Source organism: Pipistrellus hanaki, assembly GCF_964339955.1.
Source record: "Pipistrellus hanaki genome assembly, chromosome: 19".
Classification (NCBI taxonomy): domain Eukaryota; kingdom Metazoa; phylum Chordata; class Mammalia; order Chiroptera; family Vespertilionidae; genus Pipistrellus; species Pipistrellus hanaki.
In genome coordinates this window covers 1677323-1697373 of record NC_140521.1, presented here as the reverse complement: position 1 = coordinate 1697373, position 20051 = coordinate 1677323, and the positions used below count along the sequence as shown (strand labels likewise).

The 20051-nt window shown below is 68.8% G+C and overlaps 2 protein-coding genes across 2 annotated transcripts in view; one reads left to right on the top strand and one right to left on the bottom strand.

Annotated features, from left to right (window-relative positions):
• Positions 1-20051, bottom strand: part of RSPH14 (radial spoke head 14 homolog) — a gene marked incomplete at its 5' end in the record, with an annotated part of 37644 nt that overhangs the window by 12634 nt on the left and 4959 nt on the right. The gene's annotated exons all lie outside the window — the stretch shown is intronic.
• GNAZ (G protein subunit alpha z) lies at positions 6833-18189 on the top strand. The gene is made up of 2 exons (XM_084867458.1): positions 6833-7574; positions 17067-18189. The coding sequence occupies exons 1-2, from the start codon at positions 6852-6854 to the stop codon at positions 17409-17411; spliced, it is 1068 nt and encodes a 355-aa protein (XP_084723584.1). The 5' UTR covers positions 6833-6851; the 3' UTR covers positions 17412-18189.

The following is a 20051-nucleotide window of genomic DNA, read 5'->3' as shown; positions in this document are numbered from 1 at the left end:
GGGGGTGACCGGCGGGGCCCACCCTCTGGCGGCCTGCCCGGTGGCTCCTCACGCCAGGACCACAGGCCCAGGGCCCTGGCATGTCGGGGACACGGAACGGCTTGGTGGGGGCTTGGCCAGACGGGGGACCCATAGTTGGGACACAGAGAGGCACGTCCATGGGAAACCGTCGGAGAGGGGGAGGCAAGGCCCTGGTGGTCGGAAAGGCACCCAGTGGGCGAGCCTGTGATGGTGGGTGGCCCTTCCCGGTGGCCCCTGCGCCCACGACCAGCTCAGCCGGCAGCTCGGTGCGGGGAAGGGCGCTGGATGGGAAGCCCGGAGCCCTGGGTTCCGGTCCCGGCCCTGCCTGTGACCCTGACCGCCCTCTCCCCTCTCCGGACCTCAGCGGCCTCCTCTTTCCGTCGGCCCTGGTCAAGGTGCAGGCGGTTTCCGTTTCTCACACCGACGCCCGAGTGGCTGCCCCGCGCCCAGCGTCGTGGGAGGGGGACGGCACAGGAGGAGGAGAGAGGGACCGAGAGGGCCACGGGCCGGGTGGAGTGGGGGGAGGGGGCCGGGCTGGGGACGGAGCCATCTCCCCGTGAGGAACCACCCACCTCCGTGCTGACTGAGGGCCTGGCCGTGTGCCCTCCCCTCCCCGCCCGCCTCTGGGCCCCGCCTCTGTGCGCCCAGCCTCTGCCCCCAGCTGCCCCAGGTGTGTGACCTCCGGCCTGCCCAGCCCAGCCCAGCCCCTCTTGCTTCCCGTCCGTCCCTGCTGGTGCCGTGGCTCGGGAGCCTGTCCCCGGGCTGGGCTGGGCTCCAGCAGGCCGCCCCTCCCCCGCCCGCCCGCTCGCAGCCTCCCGTTACTTCCGATGTGCTGTGCAAACATATTTCCCGATAAAATGCTGGGAAGAAAAATAGAGTGTTGCCTCCATTATCCAATTTCTGATTAATCAAACTCTCTTTGTCCTCAGCCAAAATCTATTCATTTCCCTTAAACACTGAGCCGGTGCCAAGCATTGATTCCCTCTGTGAGAGCCCCAGGCACATCCCCGCCCCCCCCCCCCCCCCGCCCCGCCCTGCCCTGTCCTGCGGCGGGAGGAGGGGGCCCGCGGCACCCCGACACCACCGCCTCTTCCCGGAACCCTGACAGCCTCTGCACGCTCCCTCTCCGCTCCGGGCCGGGGCCCGGCCGGTCTGGGTCGCCACGCGGCCTGTCCCCAGGGCCGTCTGCCTTCTCCTGCCGGCGATTCTGGGGCTCTCCCGGGCAGGACCAGGAGTGCAGCCCCGTGCCGGTGTGAAAGGTGCAGCCATGCCCGGGTGGCCAGTGTCCCTGGCAGAGGAGGCTGGAGCTGGCGGGAGGAGTGAGGGCGGGGCTCCTGAACAGGCCTGGGGATGGGGGTGGGGGTTAGGGTAGGGGTGGGGGTGGGGGTGAGGATAGGGGCCCGCAGCCCAGCCTGATGGCTCACAGGTGAAGGACACCTGCCGGGGCTGTGGCCGGGCAACATCCAAGTGCGCTCAGGGAGAGGTGGCCACACCTCGGGTGCCCATCTGGCTAAATCAGGGTTTCTGCCCAGCCCAGGGGCCTGATGGATGGCCATGAGGCACGTTCGCTATGGAAACCAGGGAGCCAGCACCCCCCCCCCCCCATACACACACACACACACACACACACACACACACACCGGGGGCAGGGGTCCTCCATTGGCCCCTCCCCGGCAGGGCGCCTCCCTCCGCTGGGACGGAACCTTCCATCTTATTTATTTATTTCTTTCCTCCTGGCCCGGCTTCCTCCTGAGTCAGAGCTCCCCGGCGATGCTATCACCGCGTCTGGGCAGCCCTGGCGGCCGTGGGCACGCGGCAGAGGGCACCGGAGCCCCGGGCTGTCCGGGCCACGGGGAGGGCCTCCCGGGCCGAGGCTGCCCCGCCAGGGCAGAGCCGTCCGCGGGCCTGTCTGGCTGGGACCCGCGCACACAGCCTGGCCTCTCCCATCTGCTCTGCGGGAGAGAAGTGGCTGCGGTCGGATCTGCTCTGGGGTCAGTGCCTGCAGGCGGGTTGGGGCTGGATGAGCGGCCCAGTGGCCAGGGTCCCGGTGGCTGTGAGCCGCTGCAACGAACCCACACAGTCCCGTGTCCCCGGTCCTCTCCGCTGGCGCAGGCCGTGGCGTCTCACATACGCACACGCTACCGTTTCCCCCAACGTTTGCAGGACTCTGTGATGCAAAGTAATCTATAAGCCTTACAGAGCTCGGACAGTGTGGCTCAGTGGTCGAGCGTCAACCTGTGAACCAGGAAGTCAGGGTTCGATTCCCGGTCAGGGCACAGGCCCAGGTTTTGGGCTCGATGTCCAGCAGATCCATGATCCACTCTCATCATTGATGTTTCTAACTCCCTCTCCCATCCTCTCTGAAATCAATAAAAAAATATATTAAAGTAAATAAATAAATAAAAGCCTTACAGAAACCTTGGCGCTCAGAAGCCCTCTCCGCCTGACCCTGCCGCTCGCTGGGTGAGCGGGTGCCTCCTCCTCCAGAGCACACGGGCCGTGACGCTGCCGCTGGCTGTCCCCGGGGCAGGCGGCCCGAGCCGGGCACGTGGCCCCACCGCTTTGGCCCGTGGTGTGGCCGCCTGTGTGTGTCCGTGTCCGTGCCCGTGTCACTGTGACGGTCCCGGAGCAGCCGGCACACGGGGCCGAGTGCGGGCAGGAGGGGCGGCCGCTCTGGAAGCCTCAGTGGGAGCCGGGGGTTGAGGGGTGGGGAAGGCAGCCGTGGGGGGAGACAGGGAGTCGTGGCAGCCACGTGGCAGGTCCCAGTCGGGTCCCGGTCACTTTGCCACCTCACCCCGTGGGAATGTCCGTCCGTCACACCTGTGGCTGCAGGGTAACAGACAGGGGGGGCTCTGAGACCATCCCGGCGGCTCCAGAATGGGCAGACACACGCACGCACGCATGCACGCACACGGCTCTGTCCCAGGTGGACGGGTGACATTGGAAGATAAGGAATGCCATCATTCCTACGACGCTCTGCACGGCCCTGCATGCCCCGCCCCAGGATGGGGAGTGGGCAGGATGGTGTTTGGGGCGGGCAGGAGCTGACTGGGACGGGAAGGGGAAAGAAGGGCTGCCTGGGACGGAGTGGGGCGGAGAGGAGGGGGGGAAGGAGGAGCTCAAGAGGACCCCTGTCCCCCGTGAGGCCGAGAAGATGGGAGGAGGAACTGTGAGCTGGGGGCAGTGACGAAGGCCCACGAGGCCACGCGGAGGTGGGGGGCCTCGGGGCCCTGGCTGCCCCTTGGGGAGGTGAATGGACTGAGGCGCGTGGGGAGGGTGGGCACGGGCGGAGTCTGAATCCCAGGGGTTCCAAGGGCTTGGGAGGGGCCCGGAGGCCACCACCCTGGGTCCTCAGCCACGGGCCCTGGTGGCCCCAGCGGGCGAGGTCATGAGCTCCGCAGGGCGTGCTGGGACCTCAGAGCAGCCCCGCCGCAGAGCAGGCCCAGCGGCTCGGCGCCCCGGCGGGTCCACACGTCTGCCTGAGCCCGTGGGGCACCGCCGCCTCCTCCCAGGTCCCCTCCCCGAGAGCAGCCCCCCTGCGAGCCCCGAACCCTAACCCCACTGTCCGGCCCATGAGCTCACCTCCCCCAGCGCTCCCGCACCGCTGCCCCTGCCGGACAGACAGACAGACAATCTGCTCACATGCCCCGCTCAGCCGCCGCCCTGGCGCTCACAGTGCCCCCGCCCCCGGCGGCTCCGCCTGCTCCCTGCCCCCCTGCCCGGCACAGTCCCACCCAGAGGCCCTGGCACTGGCAGGTCCCACTCCCTGCCCTCCTGCTCACGGGCACCTCTACCCGCGCCCGGGGGAGGCTAGCCCACAGCCCTGCTGCCCACAGCTGCCCACAGCCGTCCCCGCCCCTCGGATCTCGCTGCCTTCCCCATCACAGTGCGTGTGCCGCCTTCGGCCTGACCCCTGACCCCTGACCCCTCACCCTCAGAAACGGGCGCGGGTCTTTGTCTGCTTCGGCCGGCTGTGACCTCCAACCTGCCCACGGCCACGCTCACATCCCTGGCCCAGTGAGCAGCGGGGCAGTGGGAGGTGCTGCCTCCCTCACCCACTGCCACTGCCACTCCCCTGGCACCTGCATCACCCCCCCGGGTGCAGCTGAGCCGCAGAGCAGCCGGGAGAGCCCGGGTGGCCCCGGCAGGTGGGTGCTGCGGTCCGAGGCAGAGGGTGCCCCAGCGAGGGAACCGCCGCAGCTGTGACTGGGCACTGCCCGAGCCGATGGCAGGCAGCTGGCGGGACACAGACAGCGGCCACCACGGCCACCGTCCCCCCTCTCCGCCTAAGCTGCCGGCGGCCACTGGTGTGACTGGTCAGGACCAGGCCGTGGGCACAGCTTCGCAGACACAGCCAGGCCTCCTCAGACAGGGCGGCCCTGGACCCTGGCCTGGGAGGGCAAGGGCCGGCCCCCACGGGACTCGGCACCCGCTGTGGACACTGGGCGGAACAGCCCTCGGCTGGGGTGAGGCCAGGCCGGTCACCTCCGCCTCCTTCTCCCGCACCACGTGGCCTTCGCCCTTTAAAACAAATTTTTTTTTTTTTAATTTTTGGTAGGTCTCCAACAAAACATGTTTTGGCGATAAAACACACAATGTCAAATCTACCACGATAGCCGGGTTCCAGTGTGCCGCTGAGGAGGACTAAGTACATGCATAGTGTTGTGCAGCCTCACCCCGCTGTCCCCCTCAAACAGCCCCCGCCAGCCCCCCCAGTCCACTCTGCTCTGTGGGCCCCGCGCCCCTGGGGACCGCGTGTGCGGGGGGCGGACCGCGTCTGTCCTAGGGTGACGGTTTGCTTTGCTTGGCGCGCTGTCCCCGAGGTCCGCCGTGCGTGGCCTGGGCCAGCCCCCCTTTCCTGAAGCTGAGGATGGGCCCCGGTTCGCGTGTCCATCCACCGCCGACTTGGCTGCTGTGAACGCCGCCGCATGCAGACGGGCGTAGCGAGATCCACCCCAGGACCCTGATCTCAGTCCCTCGGGGGGTCTGACCCCAGACGGGGGGTCGCGGGAGCCTGCGCTGGTTCTGTGTGTGATGTTCTGAGGGGCCTCCACGCCGTTTCCCACAGCAGCTGCCGTTCCCGGTGCCGTTCCCGCCAGCCGTGCGCCGGGTCCCGGTTCCCGCACACCCTCCCGGCGCTGTCACTCCGGCCGTTTGCAGAGTGGCCGCCGCCGTGTGGGTGCGGGGCGTCCCGTGGCGGTCTGACGGGCACTGCCCTGAGGATGGCTGAGATGGGCGTCTCCTCATGCGCTTCCTGGCCGTTGGCTTGTCTTCCCCGGAGAACGTCTGTGTGGCGTCTCTGCCTGGTTTGACCTGGGTTTTGCTGTTGCTGAGTTTTCGGGGTTTTCTGTCCAGTCTAGTCCAGTTCTCGGGGTTTTCTGTCCAGTCTAGTCCAGTTCTCGGGGTTTTCTGTCCAGTTTTCTGTCCACCTCTTAGCAAATCTGTGCTCGCAATGCTTCTCACCATTGCGTTCGTGGTGGATGCGCAGGGTTTTTTAATGGTCATGGGGCCCAGCTTGTCAGTTGTCTCCTTCTGCTGCCCGTGTGCGTGGGGTCATGTGGTGTCATGGCGCGCCCATCCATGCCAGGCAGCTCCTGCCTTTTGCTTTCTGAAGGCTCTGAGCCGCTCTGTTTATTTTTGTTCGTGGTGTTAGGTAGTAAGGGCCTCACCACTTTCTCTTTTTCATATTTTTTTTATTATTATTATTGATTTCTTACAGAGAGGAAGGGAGAGGAAGAGAGAGCTAGAAACATCGAGGAGAGAGAAACATCGACCAGCTGCCTCCTGCACACACCCCTACTGGGGATGTGCCCGCAACCAAGGTCCATGCCCTTGACCGGAATCGAACCTGGGACCCTTGAGTCCTTGGGCCGACGCTCTATCCACTGAGCCAAGCCAGCTGGGGTCTTTTTTTTTTTTTTACATTTTTATTGTTTTCACAGAGAGGAAGGAAGAGGGGGAAAGAGGAACAGAAACATCAATGATATGAGCGAGCGATGGATCGGCTGCCTCCTGCTCGCCCCGCACTGGGGATGGAGCCCACAACCCGGGGCTGTGCCCCGACCGGGAATCGAACCGAGACCTCCTGGTTCCCGGGTCAACGCTCAAACACTGAGCCACGCTGCGGGGCAGCTCCCCCAGTTGGGAAAAAGGCACATCCCCTCTCTCATGACACCCCGCTGGGCCCTCTTCCCCTGAGCACCGGCCTCAGCGAACCGGGTGCAGTACAGGGCCAGGGTGTGTGTTTGCTGGGGTTCGGACACCAACTGGGTGGTGCTCCAGGGAGGGGCTTGTCACTGCTTCCCCGGCAGGTCCTGCTTCCCGCCCTGGGGGAGACTCACTCTGTTCTCTCCGTTGGCAGGTGAAGGGCAGATGCCCGAGGCAGGGGGGCCGCAGGGAGCACCCGCGGCCGAGGCCCCAACAGCAGGCCTTCCGGCCGCGCTCAGCAGCACCGCCACAGCCACCGGGGACCCCACGGCCACAGCCTAGGCGGAGGCGAGCGGACGGACGGCTTCCCACCGCCCGGAGGTCAGGCAATGACCGCTGAGCCGCAGGCCAGGCGGCAGCCCGGGGCGGGGCAGCGACGCTAGAGGGAGGGCCCGGCCCCTCCGGCCCCTCCGTCCGGCCGCCGGAGCGCCATGCCAGCTGCGGAAGAGGCGCTGGGGCAGGGGCTGCAGCGGGGCCCGGCCTCGCCCTGCCGCCTGCACTGAGCGCCCGCCCGAGGGCAGCGGGCACAGCGCCGCCCGAGCGAGCGTGCGAGTCTCAGCATCCCGCCCCCACCCCGTCCGCGCTCCCGTGTCCTGGCCGCCGCCCGCCGCCGCTGCCAGACCATGGGATGTCGGCAAAGCTCGGAGGAGAAAGAGGCGGCGCGGCGGTCCCGGCGCATCGACCGGCACCTGCGCTCCGAGAGCCAGCGGCAGCGGCGCGAGATCAAGCTGCTCCTGCTGGGCACCAGCAACTCGGGCAAGAGCACCATCGTGAAGCAGATGAAGATCATCCACAGCGGCGGCTTCAACCTGGAGGCGTGCAAGGAGTACAAGCCGCTCATCCTCTACAACGCCATCGACTCGCTCACCCGCATCATCCGCGCCCTGGCCGCCCTCAAGATCGACTTCCACAACCCCGACCGCGCCTACGACGCCGTGCAGCTGTTCGCGCTCACCGGCCCTGCCGAGAGCAAGGGCGAGATCACGCCCGAGCTGCTGGGCGTCATGCGGCGCCTGTGGGCCGACCCCGGCGCGCAGACCTGCTTCGGCCGCTCCAACGAGTACCACCTGGAGGACAACGCCGCCTACTACCTGAACGACCTGGAGCGCATCGCCGCTCCCGACTACATCCCCACCGTGGAGGACATCCTGCGCTCCCGGGACATGACCACGGGCATCGTGGAGAACAAGTTCACCTTCAAGGAGCTCACCTTCAAGATGGTGGACGTGGGCGGCCAGCGGTCCGAGCGCAAGAAGTGGATCCACTGCTTCGAGGGCGTCACGGCCATCATCTTCTGCGTGGAGCTTAGCGGCTACGACCTGAAGCTGTACGAGGACAACCAGACGGTGAGCCCCGGCCGGGGGGCGGGGGCGGGGTCCTGGGTGTGTCCGGAGGGGGGGCGCGGGGGGCGTCCAGGCTGCCGGCAGAGGGGTCCGGTGGTGGCTCCGGCGAGGTGTGTGGCTAGGGGAGAATGTGGAGCACGGGGGTGTTCCATGGGCTCCGAGGGACCCCCCCGAGAGTCACGCCTGCTGTCGGGACCGAGGTGCCCAGCTCCCGGCTCCCGGGGGTGGTGGTGGCAGAGGCCACACGGCCAGACGAGGGGCGGACGTGACCAAGGTTCCCACCGGCCCTCCTGCAGCAGAGGCGCCGTGCCAGGCGGAGCCCTGAGCGGAGACTCGGAATGTGCCCTCCGGAGGCCTGTGACCCCGGGTGGGGCCCGGAGGCAGACGGGTCCGCAGGGAGCTGTGGGAGTGGGGCTGTAGGTGCCTGGGCTGTGGGTGCCCGGGCTGGGGGAGGCGGTGCTGGCAGGACCGAGGGCAGGGGTCAGGGGAGACCCCGTGCTGGTAAACGGGGGTCGGCCTTCAGGTCTGGGGACCAGGGCAGTGGCAAGGACAGGGCTTGCCCCTTCCCCGGTCTCGCTAAGGCAGCTGGGAAGTCCCGGTGGGCCTGCAGCTCGAGGAGGGTGTGCGGGCACCTGGGCGCTTTTCTGGGGAGGGTGTGCGGTTCACAAGGAGACTGCCTCTGAGAGGGGAAGCGGCGGCAGCAGCCACGGGGCAGGGCGGGGCTCTCCTCGCTGCCCTCCATGCCCCGGGTTCTGCCCGGAGCTGTGCCAGGTGTGGCTGGTGGGAGTGGCCTGAGCCGAGGACAGCACTGTGTCCCCAGACCAGGCCCGCCTTGCGCCCAGCACCGTGTGGTCTGGAGCTCCAGCCGCCCTTCCGCTCCCGCCTGCGCCCACCCCAGCGCCGGGGGCAGCTCTAGGCCCAGGGGCAACCCAGCGAGAGCAGACCAGGCCTCGCCAGGGCAGTGCTGTGGGTGAGGGCTTGGGGCTGGCCAGGCTGTGAGGCGGAGCAGTATGCCCAGGCTGGGCCCCGGGGCCCTGCCAGGCAGGTCGTCCAGCCTCATCGACTCCGAGGCCGGCTCTTCAGCTCTTGCCCTTTCTGAGGGGCCTGAGGTTGGTGAGAGCCATGCTCCAAGCCCTCCGGGGACCGGGCTGTGTCGTCTGTCTTCTCCGGGGGCTGGTACGGGGAGGTCCCTGGCACCCGGCTTGTCTCCCAGACTCTCGGTTGCCGGCTCTGCCCGCCGAGCCCGAGTCCACAGGTGTGCCAGGCCACGGCGGCCGCGCCCAGGGCTCCTGTGCCCACCGCTGGGCCCATATTTGGTGGAGGGGTGTGGCTTCCATCTTCTCTGTCAACCAGGAGGCGGCCACGTGGCCTCAGCCCCGGGCCCGGGCCAGCCTTCTGCCCGAGGCCCTCCTGGCCCCCAAGCCCGTCCTCGCCTCCCCCTGCCTCTCTGCTTCAGCCTGTGTGTGCCTCCTCCTCCCCGTGCTCTGCTCTCTGCAGCCCTAAGCACCTGCCACCTGCCTCTGCCCTCAGGCCTCCTCCCAGGGGCCACCTCCTCAGGAGGCCTCTCCTGACCTCCGCCGGGGCCTGCACGCCCCACATGGCGGGCACTCTCACGGGGCGGGTGCAGGCTGAGCGGACAGCCAGGCTGAGTGGACAGCCAGAATGACAGCCAGGGGGACAGCCAGGAGGACAGACAAGAGGACAGCCAGGAGGACAGGCAGTCCCTGGGGCTCCAATCCCTGGCTTCTCCTGCCGGGCCCTGCGGGAAGCCACAGCGGAGCCGGGTGAGAACAGGCTGCTGGCCTGGCCGTGGGGCTCTGTGCCTGGAGCAGCCGGGCCCGGGCCGGCCGGGCACTGTCTGACGTGAGGGCTGGCAGCCAGGCCGGCCCCGCCCCCGCTACCACCCGGCCTCGCAGGCAGGCGGCAGGCCCGGGAGGTGGTTGTTCACCAGAAAAGGAAATTCTTGAGAAACTCAGGCAAGCGAGGCTGGAAATTCACCGGATTCCAAATGGTTCTGACCTTTCATGCTCCACCAGCAATCTCTCCGGACGGAAAACAAACAGGCTCTGAGAGAGACAGACAATGCCTCCCGGTCCTCCGGCTGTGGCCTCCGAGGTGGGCCGGCCGCCCGCCCGCAGCCGGAGCCGGGGCCGGAGCCGGGAGCAGGGCCGCCTCTCCCGGGGCTGCAGACGCGCTGTCCCCGCGCCGCCACGCCTCTGTGCCCCCCTGCCCCCTCCGCCGCCTCGGCCCGGGCAGGACTGCCACCCTGCCGGCTCCCTCTCCCTGCGGAGGGCCCTGCACTGCTCCCCCTGGGCCCTGGCGAAGGCGAGGCAGCCAGCAGGCCCCGAGACCATGCGGAGCTCAGAGGCCTGGCTTCCCCTGGCAGGGCGAGCGGAGCCCCCTCCCCAGCCCCTCCCCCAGCCCCCTGCCCGCCCGCTGGCTTTTGCGTCAGCAGGTTGCCAAGGGTAACGGCGGGATCTCTGGGCTCTTGGGCACGGCGGGGCGGCTGCCAGCGCAGGGCCACACCTGGGCAGGGGGAGGCGGACTCCCGAGCGTCCTCGGACCAGGGCACCGAGCCGTGCCCGGCCTTGACCGTGACCCAGCTCCCGCCCCACAGATCTCACGGTCCTGGCCCCCCACGCAGGCCCCGCCGGCGCCCGGGGCCCAGTCACTGTTCCTATGGGGCTTCCCTCGACGGCGTGGGAGGCCGCGCACCGCCCGGAGATGCGTCACCTGGCTGTGCCCGCGGTCCCTGTCACGGGTGGGGAGGCAGGGGGCACCCAGGCCTGCGGCTGGTGGCGGCCGTGGGAAAGCCCGGCCCCAGCCTGCCCTCAGGGGGAGCCACTCCCAGGGGCCGGCCTCCCCACTTTGCCTGCCCCCCCCCCGCCCCTCCAGGAGGGAAAACAAATGTGCAGGCTCAGCTGCGGCCCCACTCGTGCAGGGACCACCCACCCGCCCGCCATGGCAGCCCAGGTCCGTGCCCGAGGTCTGCACCGGCCCTCACCCAGCCTGCCGTCACTCAGGGAAAAGAGGGGGTGCCCGCTGCCCGCCTCTGCCCCTGCAGACCTGCTAATGGGCCGTGCGGCCACTCCACAGGGAGGGAGCCCTCAGGAGAGGCCGGGTAAAAGGCTGCCTGTAGGGTCAGCGTGTTCCCGGGTGAACACACAGCCGCTTGTCACTGCCCATTCCCAGCAAAGCGTGGCTGTTCCCAGCCCTGTGGCAGCCTGCTGGGTGCCTGCTGGGTGCCTGCTGGGTGCCTGCTGTGTATACCTGCTGTATGCCTGTTGGGTGCCTGCTGTATAAATGTTGTGTGCCTGCTGTGCACCTACTATGCACCTGCTGTATACCTGCTGCGCACCTGCTGTGTGCCTGCTGTATACCCCTGTGCACCTGCTGTGCGCCTGCTGTGTGCCTGCTGTGGGCTAAGCTGCTGACGGACTGTGGTGGGGGCACTCTCACCCAGGGCAGTCACTGTCACTTCTACAAACCCTCGTGCTGCCTGGTGACACCTGCCCCCCCTCAGGACCCAGCAGGGGCGGTTCCCAGGGGTATCCCCGGACCCGCTCTTTGTCTCTGTGGCTGACGCGTCCCAAGCATTGGAGGAGACGGCCAGCTGCTGGGGGTGACCAGCTGCTAAGGGATGGCCAGCTGCTGGGGGGTGACCAGGTCCCACAGCTGATCGCGGGGCGCCCCAGCACTTAGGACAGCCCCGCTGGGTGCGGGCTCCAAGCCCTGGCCTCCTCCACGGCCCTCTGCTCTGTTGCCGGCCTGTCGCGGCCTCCAGAGGCGCAGGTCCTCTGGCTGCCACCTCGGGGGCCGGGTCTGACGGCGGCCGTGCCTCGGTGAGGCTGGCAGGGAGGGCGGCTGCTCCGCGGAGTCTGAGGGGCGCCAGCTCCAGCCCGAGGGGGGCCTGGGCGGGGGGCGGGAGGGGACCGGCCCCGCGGCGCAGCCTGGCACCTGTTTGGGCCCGAGCACTTGGCAGCTGACCTTTCAGCTTCTTGGACGGAGAACCCTTCCCTCTGCTCCCGGCGAGACCCAGCCGTCCGGGCCTCTCCCGTCACAGGGGCAGCTCCGGGCTCCACTCCTGTCCTCCCAGTGCCCCCCCACCCCACCCCCACCCCGCACCCGCACCCGGCAGGTCCTGCGTCAGCGAAGGAAGGGGGCGGCCGGCCCTTCTGCTCCACGTCCCCCCTCGGCCCCGCTCCGCACGCCTGGTGGGCCTTTCCGTCCGTCCCGTCTCCTCCCCGTGGCCGGCTCTGCATTGAGCACATCAGCCGCCTCCCTCTGTGATGCCGGACGCACCCCCTGGCGGCACCTCTCCCGCCATGGCAGCTCTACCCTGAGCCTGGCGGGATCTGCAGGGGGTGCCCTGGGCGGCCCTCCCTAAACAGGAAGCTGGGCTCCAGTGGGGGCCGCGCCCCAGTGCTGGCCGCCGTGTGGGGAGGGCAGGCCCAGGTGCAGAGGAGGCTGAGCCCTGGCTTACGGCATGGCCGCCCTGCCCCTGAGCCTGCGGGAGGGCCGAGCTGGGTGGCCCGGGCTCAGGGTCGGTGTCCGGTCTGAGGGAGCCCGGGGGCCATTGGACAGCGAGCTGGCAGCTCCCCGTCCACCCGGTGGGAGCAATCGCAGCGGGAACTCCAATCGCCCCCTCCGGGGGGGGTTGTTAAACATTCACCCCGGCCACATCCGGCCACTCTGACCCCGCCAGGGCCGCCGGCCGGCTCAGCCATCCGTGGGTTACAGGATGTACTGTCCGTCTCGGAAGAGCCGGGCGGGGCCCGTGTGTCAGCTCCTCCGGGACACGCCGCCTCGGCGATGCCCGCTCCGGCCCGTGACCGCACGTGTGCTCTCTGTGCACATCCACCGTCCACAGCGGCGACCAGAGCGCGGCTCCCGCTCCTCCCCCTCCCCTCCCCTCCTCCAGCGGGTTACAGGGGTACAGCACCCCGCGCCGCCCAGGGGCTCGGAGCCGGAGGCTCTGCCTTCTCCTCGCCAGTCGCCGTCTAGGCAGACGCGTGACCCTCCCTCCCTCGGGTCAGGTGGGACAGCAGGGCGCGGTCCCCGGAGGCTGGAGGGGCTCCTCCATGCCCGCGGCCGTGCCCGCCGGGGTGGCCTCAGGGTCCCCGAGGGGCAGCTGTCTGGGTGCAGAGAAGCCAGGACCCTCCTCGCCCCAGAGACGGACTTACGGGAGAGACGGTGTGACGCAGGTGTAAGGGGAGGTTTGGGGACCCGCCCAGGAGGCACTGACACCCCAGCCCACAACCAGGGGTCACTTAGGGGAGACAGCAGGCGTGTGGCCGCCAGGGTCCTGGCTGGCCTGGTCGGGCCTGGGGACAGGAAGGTGCTGGGGGCAGGGCCGCCTCCAGCCCGGCCTGGCTTTGGCCCCGAGTGGCCGGGGCTTGAAGGCCGCTCTCGCCGGGCGGACCCCCTGAGGGCCGGGAGCGGCCTGTGTGCTGCGTGCGGTTGGCCACAGAGTAAATGACAGGGTGGGAGCCGGACTGGCCACACACTGTGGCCCCGGCTGTAGGCTTGGGCCGGCCGTGGGCGTGGCAGGGCCCGGCACCAGGTGGGAGGGGAGGGCGGAGGAGGGAGGCTGGGCCAGGCGCTGCCCGGCGCCGAGACAAGCTGCCCAGGCTCAGCAGGTGCGCTGGCCCCGCCCGGGGCTGGGAGCGGGAGGCTGCGGCCCTTTCGTTACTGAGGGTCACTCCTGCCCCCCCCCATGTCCAGAGGGGGAACCGGGCCGGCGAGGGGGGCACCGAGGCGAGCGCCGGTGACAGTATGGCCCCCAGGGGGTGGAGAGGGGAGGACGGGTGCAGGAAGCCCAGGACAGGTGTCTGGCCATCAGGCCGGGGCCGGGGCCGCGCGGCGGGGCGTTATCTTGTTTACACAGCGGCCGTGCGACTGCGAGGCCGATCGCTCCTGTGACTGCGAGGCGGGCAGCAGCCCCGGGACCGGAGCGGGGGGAGGGAGGGGGCAGGCGGCGGCGCTGACTCCGGGCTCCTGGCACCACCCGCCCACAGTGCCCATCTGTCGCTGGCCGAGGCCTCGCCGCTCTGAAACGGGCTCCCCTGGGCGAGGGGCTGGGAGAGGAGACGTGAGGAGGGGGCGCCCGTGAGGACCGGGGCCCAGGAGTGCGGCGGCGGGAGGCGGGTCCTGGTCGCTAATCTCTCTCTGCCTCTCGCTAATCTCCCTCCTGACACGGCGCGGCCTGGGGCTGGGTGTCTGCTGCGGCAGCTGGGGGGCCGGAGCCGGAGCGGGAGCGGGCCGGTGGCAGGTCCCCCCACGGGAGCACACAGGAGAGGGGCCCCCGGACCTCTGCTCACAGAACCCCGGGGGTCGGCTTCACCCACCGGCACAGCCTGGCACAGCGGTCACCGCGAAGCCGCAGCCCTGGCTCACCCAACGCCTCCGCGGGCGGTTTTGCCAGGCCCATCGGCTGAATGGCGGGGCCACAGTGAGACAGGACGCAGGCCCCTGGCCAAGAGGCCAGGCCGGTACCCGCCTGCTGTCCTCCACCGTCCCCGCCGAGCGAGGCAGGGGAGGGGCAGGGGGAGGGGGGACCGCTCGCCACCCGCCCTCTGGCCCTCCGTGGCCCAGGCCCGCCCAGGGCAGGCACCTGTGCGGGAGGGCAGCAGGGGCATCGGCACCCACACGCCGCCTCCACCGGCCCCCGCTCAGCGGCGGCCGCTCCAAGCACACACAGCGGAGCGGGCACCATCTGGCCCGCCTGCCGTGCCCAGGCCGGCAGACCGCTCCGCTGGGCGCCTGCCACGGACAGCGCCGCCCTCGGCGGACCCGGAGCCACACACGCGGGCGCCGTGGTGCTCCAGCCGATCGGCAGGAAGGGCCACAGTGATGGTGACGGGGGTGTCAGGGCCGGCCTCTGGGTCCGAAGGGACAGCATGGCCCCGCGGGGGAGGAGACGGGGAGCACGGGATGGCCCAGGCCAGTGGTCGGCAAACTCATCCGTCCACAGAGCCAGAAATCAACAGGACGACGATTGAATTTCTTTGGAGAGCCACATTTTTTAAACTTAAACTTCTTCTAACACCTCGTCTTCAACACAGACTCCTGAGCCCAGGCCGTGCAGTTTGCCGACCACGGGGCTAGGAGCCAGGCGGAGGGTGTTCGACCATCACTCGCGGTGGAAGCCGCTGGAGAGCCGGCCCAGGGAGGGACGGGGCCTGGGAGGCTGGGCTCAGGAGCCCGCCGCATCCTTCCGCCGCCAGTCTGTGCTCCGAGGATGGAGGCTTCCTCCCGGTTGCCATGGAAACTGCAGCAAGTCTCCCGGGTGTCTGGGTACCACGCTCAGGCTCGGCGGCTCAGGCTCAGCGCAGGGAGGGGAGCGGCTGCCCTGGCGGCAGCTGCTGTCACACTCTCAGCCGCTCAGCACGGAGAGGACGCGGGGGCGGCCGTGCCCCGGGCCCCTCTGCCCCCTGGTGGCTGACCGCGGCCACACGTGCCCTCTGGTCCCCGGGCTTCTGTGATTCCACCCGGTGCCACCGGCCCTGCCCGGAGCGCAGATCCCGCAGGCGACAGGCAGAGCTCGAGCGGAGCTGCCTGGGGAGGCCGAGCTCTGAGCTCCGAGCGAGCGAGCGGTCCCTGCAGGCGGAGAGATGACTCAGGCTCCTCCCGCCGCCCCCTCCCTGGCCGGCCTCTGCGGGGAAGCAGCAGCCACGCCGCTGGCTGCGTGGTGTCTGTCTGTCTGTCTGTCCGTCTGCCCATCTCTGTCGCCTCTCAACCCCCATGGGCATTGGAAGCTCCTTGAGGACAGGGGAGACCCAAGCAGAGGGGCAGCCGTGTCTGCAGGCCCGGCCAGGCCGGAGGCAGAGGCACAGGCGGCAGCACGGGCATCAAGGAGAGACCAGCTGCTGCCCGCGTCTGTGTGGCGCGGGGGGCCCCGAGGAGGGGAGGCGGCTGTCAGAGGCTCCTTAGAAATGGGGTATCGGGGTGAATGTCGGGATGCAGGACGGTGGGAGCCCCCGGCAGTGCCCGCCACCACGGGCACCAGACTGCGCCAGGTCCCTGGGATGGTGGTTCTGGAGAGGAGGTGGCAGGCCGGGGCACTTGCAGTTTGGGGGCAGACTGAGGCCCGGTGCCCGGCTTCTGCACACACACAGGGCAGACAGGTGTCTCCACCCTCCCCCCCCAGCCCTAACCTGGTCCCTAACAGTCCCACATTGCCTGGGTGCGGGGGAAGGGGGGGTTGAAACCCAAGTTCTGATCTCAGTGGGACCCCTGCCCCTGGTGTGAGCCAGGATCTTCCTCCTCTGAGCTCCCCTGGGACACAGGGACCCCGAAAGGGAAATGAGCCCCAGAGGGACGGGACCCTCGGTGGGCTGGCTGCCTGGGGAAGCACAGGTGAGCCTGCGGCCTGGACACAGCCTGGCCTCTGACCCGCTAGAGAAGTTGGGGGTGCACAGGCCTCAGGCTGGTCCACCCGGCCCCCAGCCGAGGGCTCGGGGCCTCAGCTGCCCCTGCCGGTGATCGAGCCAGGCCCCAGGCTGTGGACTAGGCTCGCCACACACTGTCGTCAACCCTGTGCCCCTCAAGCCACATCTCCCCCCCCAGCGGGCACTACCAGGCGGCCTCCAGGCCAAGCCCAGCTCGGCGCCCTTGGAGCCTGGCACCCTGTGGCCGGACAGGCCTAGTGGCCCGGCTGCTGGGGCGGCCACGGGGCTGGCTCCGTCCCTGGTGAATGGAGCTCATTCACGCCACGGCCCCGCCCCAGCCCCACCTCCCCGGGCCTCGCTCTGCCTTCCGCAGCCACACACGGCTTTCTGACCTCCTCGTCCTGGAGCCGGGGAAACTGAGTCCCTGCCTGCCCCGCCCTCCCCGCCGGCTCCCCTGCTGCCCGGGCCTCCCGACGGGCGGCGTGTGGTTTCTATAAACGGTGTGCAGACCCGCCCGGCCCGTCTCCCGGGGGTGGGGGGCAGGCCCCGCAGAGAGCCGGTGGCACCGCAGCCCGCTGGGTCACAGTGTCCCCAGTCGGTCGGTGGCCACAAACAGGGGAGGAGCCTCCTACAGCCCGGGCCGGGCTCGGGCGTGGAGGGTGCAGCCCCTCAGGGCGCAGGCCCCGTGGGAGACGCTGAAGACAGCACACCCGGCAGTGGGAACACCCAACAGAAGATGCTTTTTTTTGTATCTTCAACTGAGGATGTGTTTCCATTGGTTTTTAGAGAAAGTGGGAGAGAGAGGGCGAGACAGAGAGAGACATCTATGTGAGAGAGAGAGAGAGAGAGAGAGAGAGAGACATCAATGGGTTGCCTCCTGCATGCACCGACCCAGGGTCCAGGCCCTGGAGGAGCCTGCAACCAAGGTAGGTGCCCTTGACCGGAATCGAACCCGGAACCCTCTGGCCCGCAGGCTGACGCTCTCTCCACTGAGCCACAGCGGGTGCTTTTGTGGGGGCCAGACCCGGGCTGGCAGGCTCGGCCGCGGGGGGTCAGGGGTCCTTCCCCGCGGCCCCCCCAGCTAACGCCGCGTGTCCCCCCGCAGAGCCGGATGGCGGAGAGCCTGCGCCTCTTCGACTCCATCTGCAACAACAACTGGTTCATCAACACGTCGCTCATCCTCTTCCTCAACAAGAAGGACCTGCTGGCGGAGAAGATCCGGCGCATCCCGCTGTCCGTGTGCTTCCCCGAGTACAAGGGCCAGAGCACCTACGAGGAGGCGGCCGTGTACATCCAGCGGCAGTTCGAGGACCTGAACCGCAACAAGGAGACCAAGGAGATCTACTCGCACTTCACCTGCGCCACCGACACCAGCAACATCCAGTTCGTCTTCGACGCCGTCACCGACGTCATCATCCAGAACAACCTCAAGTACATCGGCCTCTGCTGAGGGCCGGCCGGCGTCTGCGCCTGACGGAACCCGGGGCGGCCCGGCCCCGGCCCCGGCCCCGCTGCTCCTGCCGGGGAGACCCGGCCCCGGGCCGAACCCGGGGCCCGGAGAGCGCCCCCGCCCCGCCCCGCCCAGCCCCACCCCTCCGCCGCCCTGGCCCCCGCATCTCCACAAACATAACCGCATCCGGATAGGTCGCTCGGTAGGTGTACACACGTGCACACACGCACGCACACACACACACACACACACACACAGTCTGGAGACAGCGGCGCACCCCCAAAGCGTCGGGGTCTCTGGGAGATTTGAGGCGCTGTCACCATGTCCCCCAAGTCCCTTCCCCCTCCCCGAGTTGGCCCCACTCTGCACTGGCCCCCCCCGCCCTGTGGGGCTGCGGGGGAGGCTTTGGGGCCACCCGGAGGCCAGCTGAGCCCTAGAGCGGGGGCCTGGTCGCTGACCAGGAGGGAGGACCAGGGAGGGTCCGAGCTCCTGCCGCTGGACACGCCCACCCCGGCCCCCCGGGGACCATGCTCTGCGCCTGGACCCGGGTTCGAGGCCGGACGCAGCGCTGACCAGGCCTCCGGCCACTCGCTGCTCTTTCTGAGCGGACCGGACACGGCAGCCACACAGCCACGCGAGTGGTGCCACCTGCTCCAGCTTCTGCCGCTCGCCGGTGTTCTCTGGACCTGGGACTTCCTCTCTGACACCTTCTCTCTCTTTTTTCTTTTGCCAAACCTCGTGGTGTCCGCAGGGAAACACAGACCATTTGCAAACGCAACCGAGTATTCTTTTTTTAAAGCGCGGGTCTCCGGAGCCTGTTTCTTTCCAGGTGGTCCTCCTTCGTGTCTGGCTTGCTGAGTGTCCCCGTTGTTCCCCGGACTGTCCCTGCCCCTGTTCCTGGTGCGGTTTCTGCTTCGTTTTTTGTTCCGGAAAATTCAATGTGACGTGTTTAAAGGCGGTTCCTCACCTCGGGGCGAAGGAGCACGGCCGTCTGTCCTGGGGGTTCCAGAGGGGCTTCTCCGGCTTCGTGAGGAGACGGGGTGCGGGGGAGACGGGCTGAGAGCCGCTCTGCCTCCTGTGAAGGCTCAGCCAGCCTGGGAGCCTGAGGGAGGCCCCGCAGGACGCCAGCCCGTGCCTCTGCCCCGGGCCCGTGGCACCCGCCGCCGCCGCGGGAGGGCCGTGGCCGAGGATCGCGTGTACATACGAGCCCGCCGCCACCGAGAGGGAAGCCGCCCGGGACCTTGCCAAAGCTCCTCTCCCCTCCGTTCGGCGCCGAAGCACAGCCGAGGACTGGGAGAGACGCAGGGGGACGCGGCCGGGGGGCGTGGACGTCAGAGATTGTCTGCTTTCCGAAAATAAAGTGTCCCGAACGAGCCAGCCGAGCGGGTGCTGCGTGTGCAGGGCTGAGGGCGGGGCGCGTCCACCCCGAGGTTCCCCCCCTCCTGCACCCCCTCCTCTCAGCTCCTACACACACACACACACACACACACACACACACACACACACGGAGGTAACTCATCTCGAAATGCACGTCAAGAACAAACCCTCAAAAGAGGAAAGAGCCGGCCGGCGTGGGGAGCTGCCGGCCGGCGTGGCTCAGGGGTTGAGCATCCCATAGACCCAGGAACCAGGAGGTCACGGTTCCATCCCCGGTCAGGGCACCCGGGGGCTGCGGGCTGAAGGCTCGATCCCCAGCAGGGGGCGCGCAGGAGCCAGCCGATCCATGATCTTCATCATTAATGTTTCCATCCCTCCCTCTCCCTTCCTCTCTCTGAAATTAAAGAAAAACTTGTCTTCTGAAAAGTGAGGTGCCCTGCCAGGCCCATGTGTCCCAAGGCGCTGCGGTTTGGGGGTGGTGATGGCTCCCGCCCTCACACTGTCCCCAAGACCCACTGAGGCTGCACTGGCACCCAGACCCCTCCCCCCCTGCAGACACCTCCGCCAGGGTCAGAGCTGTCCCCGCAGAGCAGCAGAGGGGCCCGGCGGGGGCTGACCTCCCCATCAGGGCGGGCGGTGCTGCAGGAGGCGCCCCCAGGCCCGCCATCCATGACCCGGGTTAGAGCATCCCCTTGGGAGGGAAGCACCGATCAGAAGTCACGGGCGTGTGTTCGCTCACAGGTTCCGTTAACGCTCATGGCGAAACCTGTCTGCAGGGGCCAGTTTTATAGGTGACAGGGTCAAGGTCAAGGTCAGGGAGTGGTGCAGACGCCTTTCGCGGGCAGAGCAGAGGGCACCTGCCTCCCAGGCCTGCCTCCTCGCCGGCCTCTGCCCCACCCACACCTGCACCCGCAACCACACTCACACCCACACCCACACCCACAGGGAGCCCTGGTGAGGGCCGCGGACAGGCGTGCGCACAGGTGCACACGCAGACACTCAGCACCGGGTCACCCAGGAAGCTGGCTCTCCCCGCCCAGCCCCGCCCCTCGCCCACGCGGGATCCCCTTCACGCCCTCCCTCATCACCCAGAGCTCTGCTGAAGAAGGGGCTGTGGTTGGAACCATCGAGGCTTGGGCTGTGGGAGGACCAGTGAGCATCGCTGGAGGGGACTGGGAGGTTCCAAGACGGTCAGGCTGGCACGGCCCCGGGGCCCCCACCCCTGCCCCACGGCATCAGCTCCCTCTGGACACAGCCCCCCCG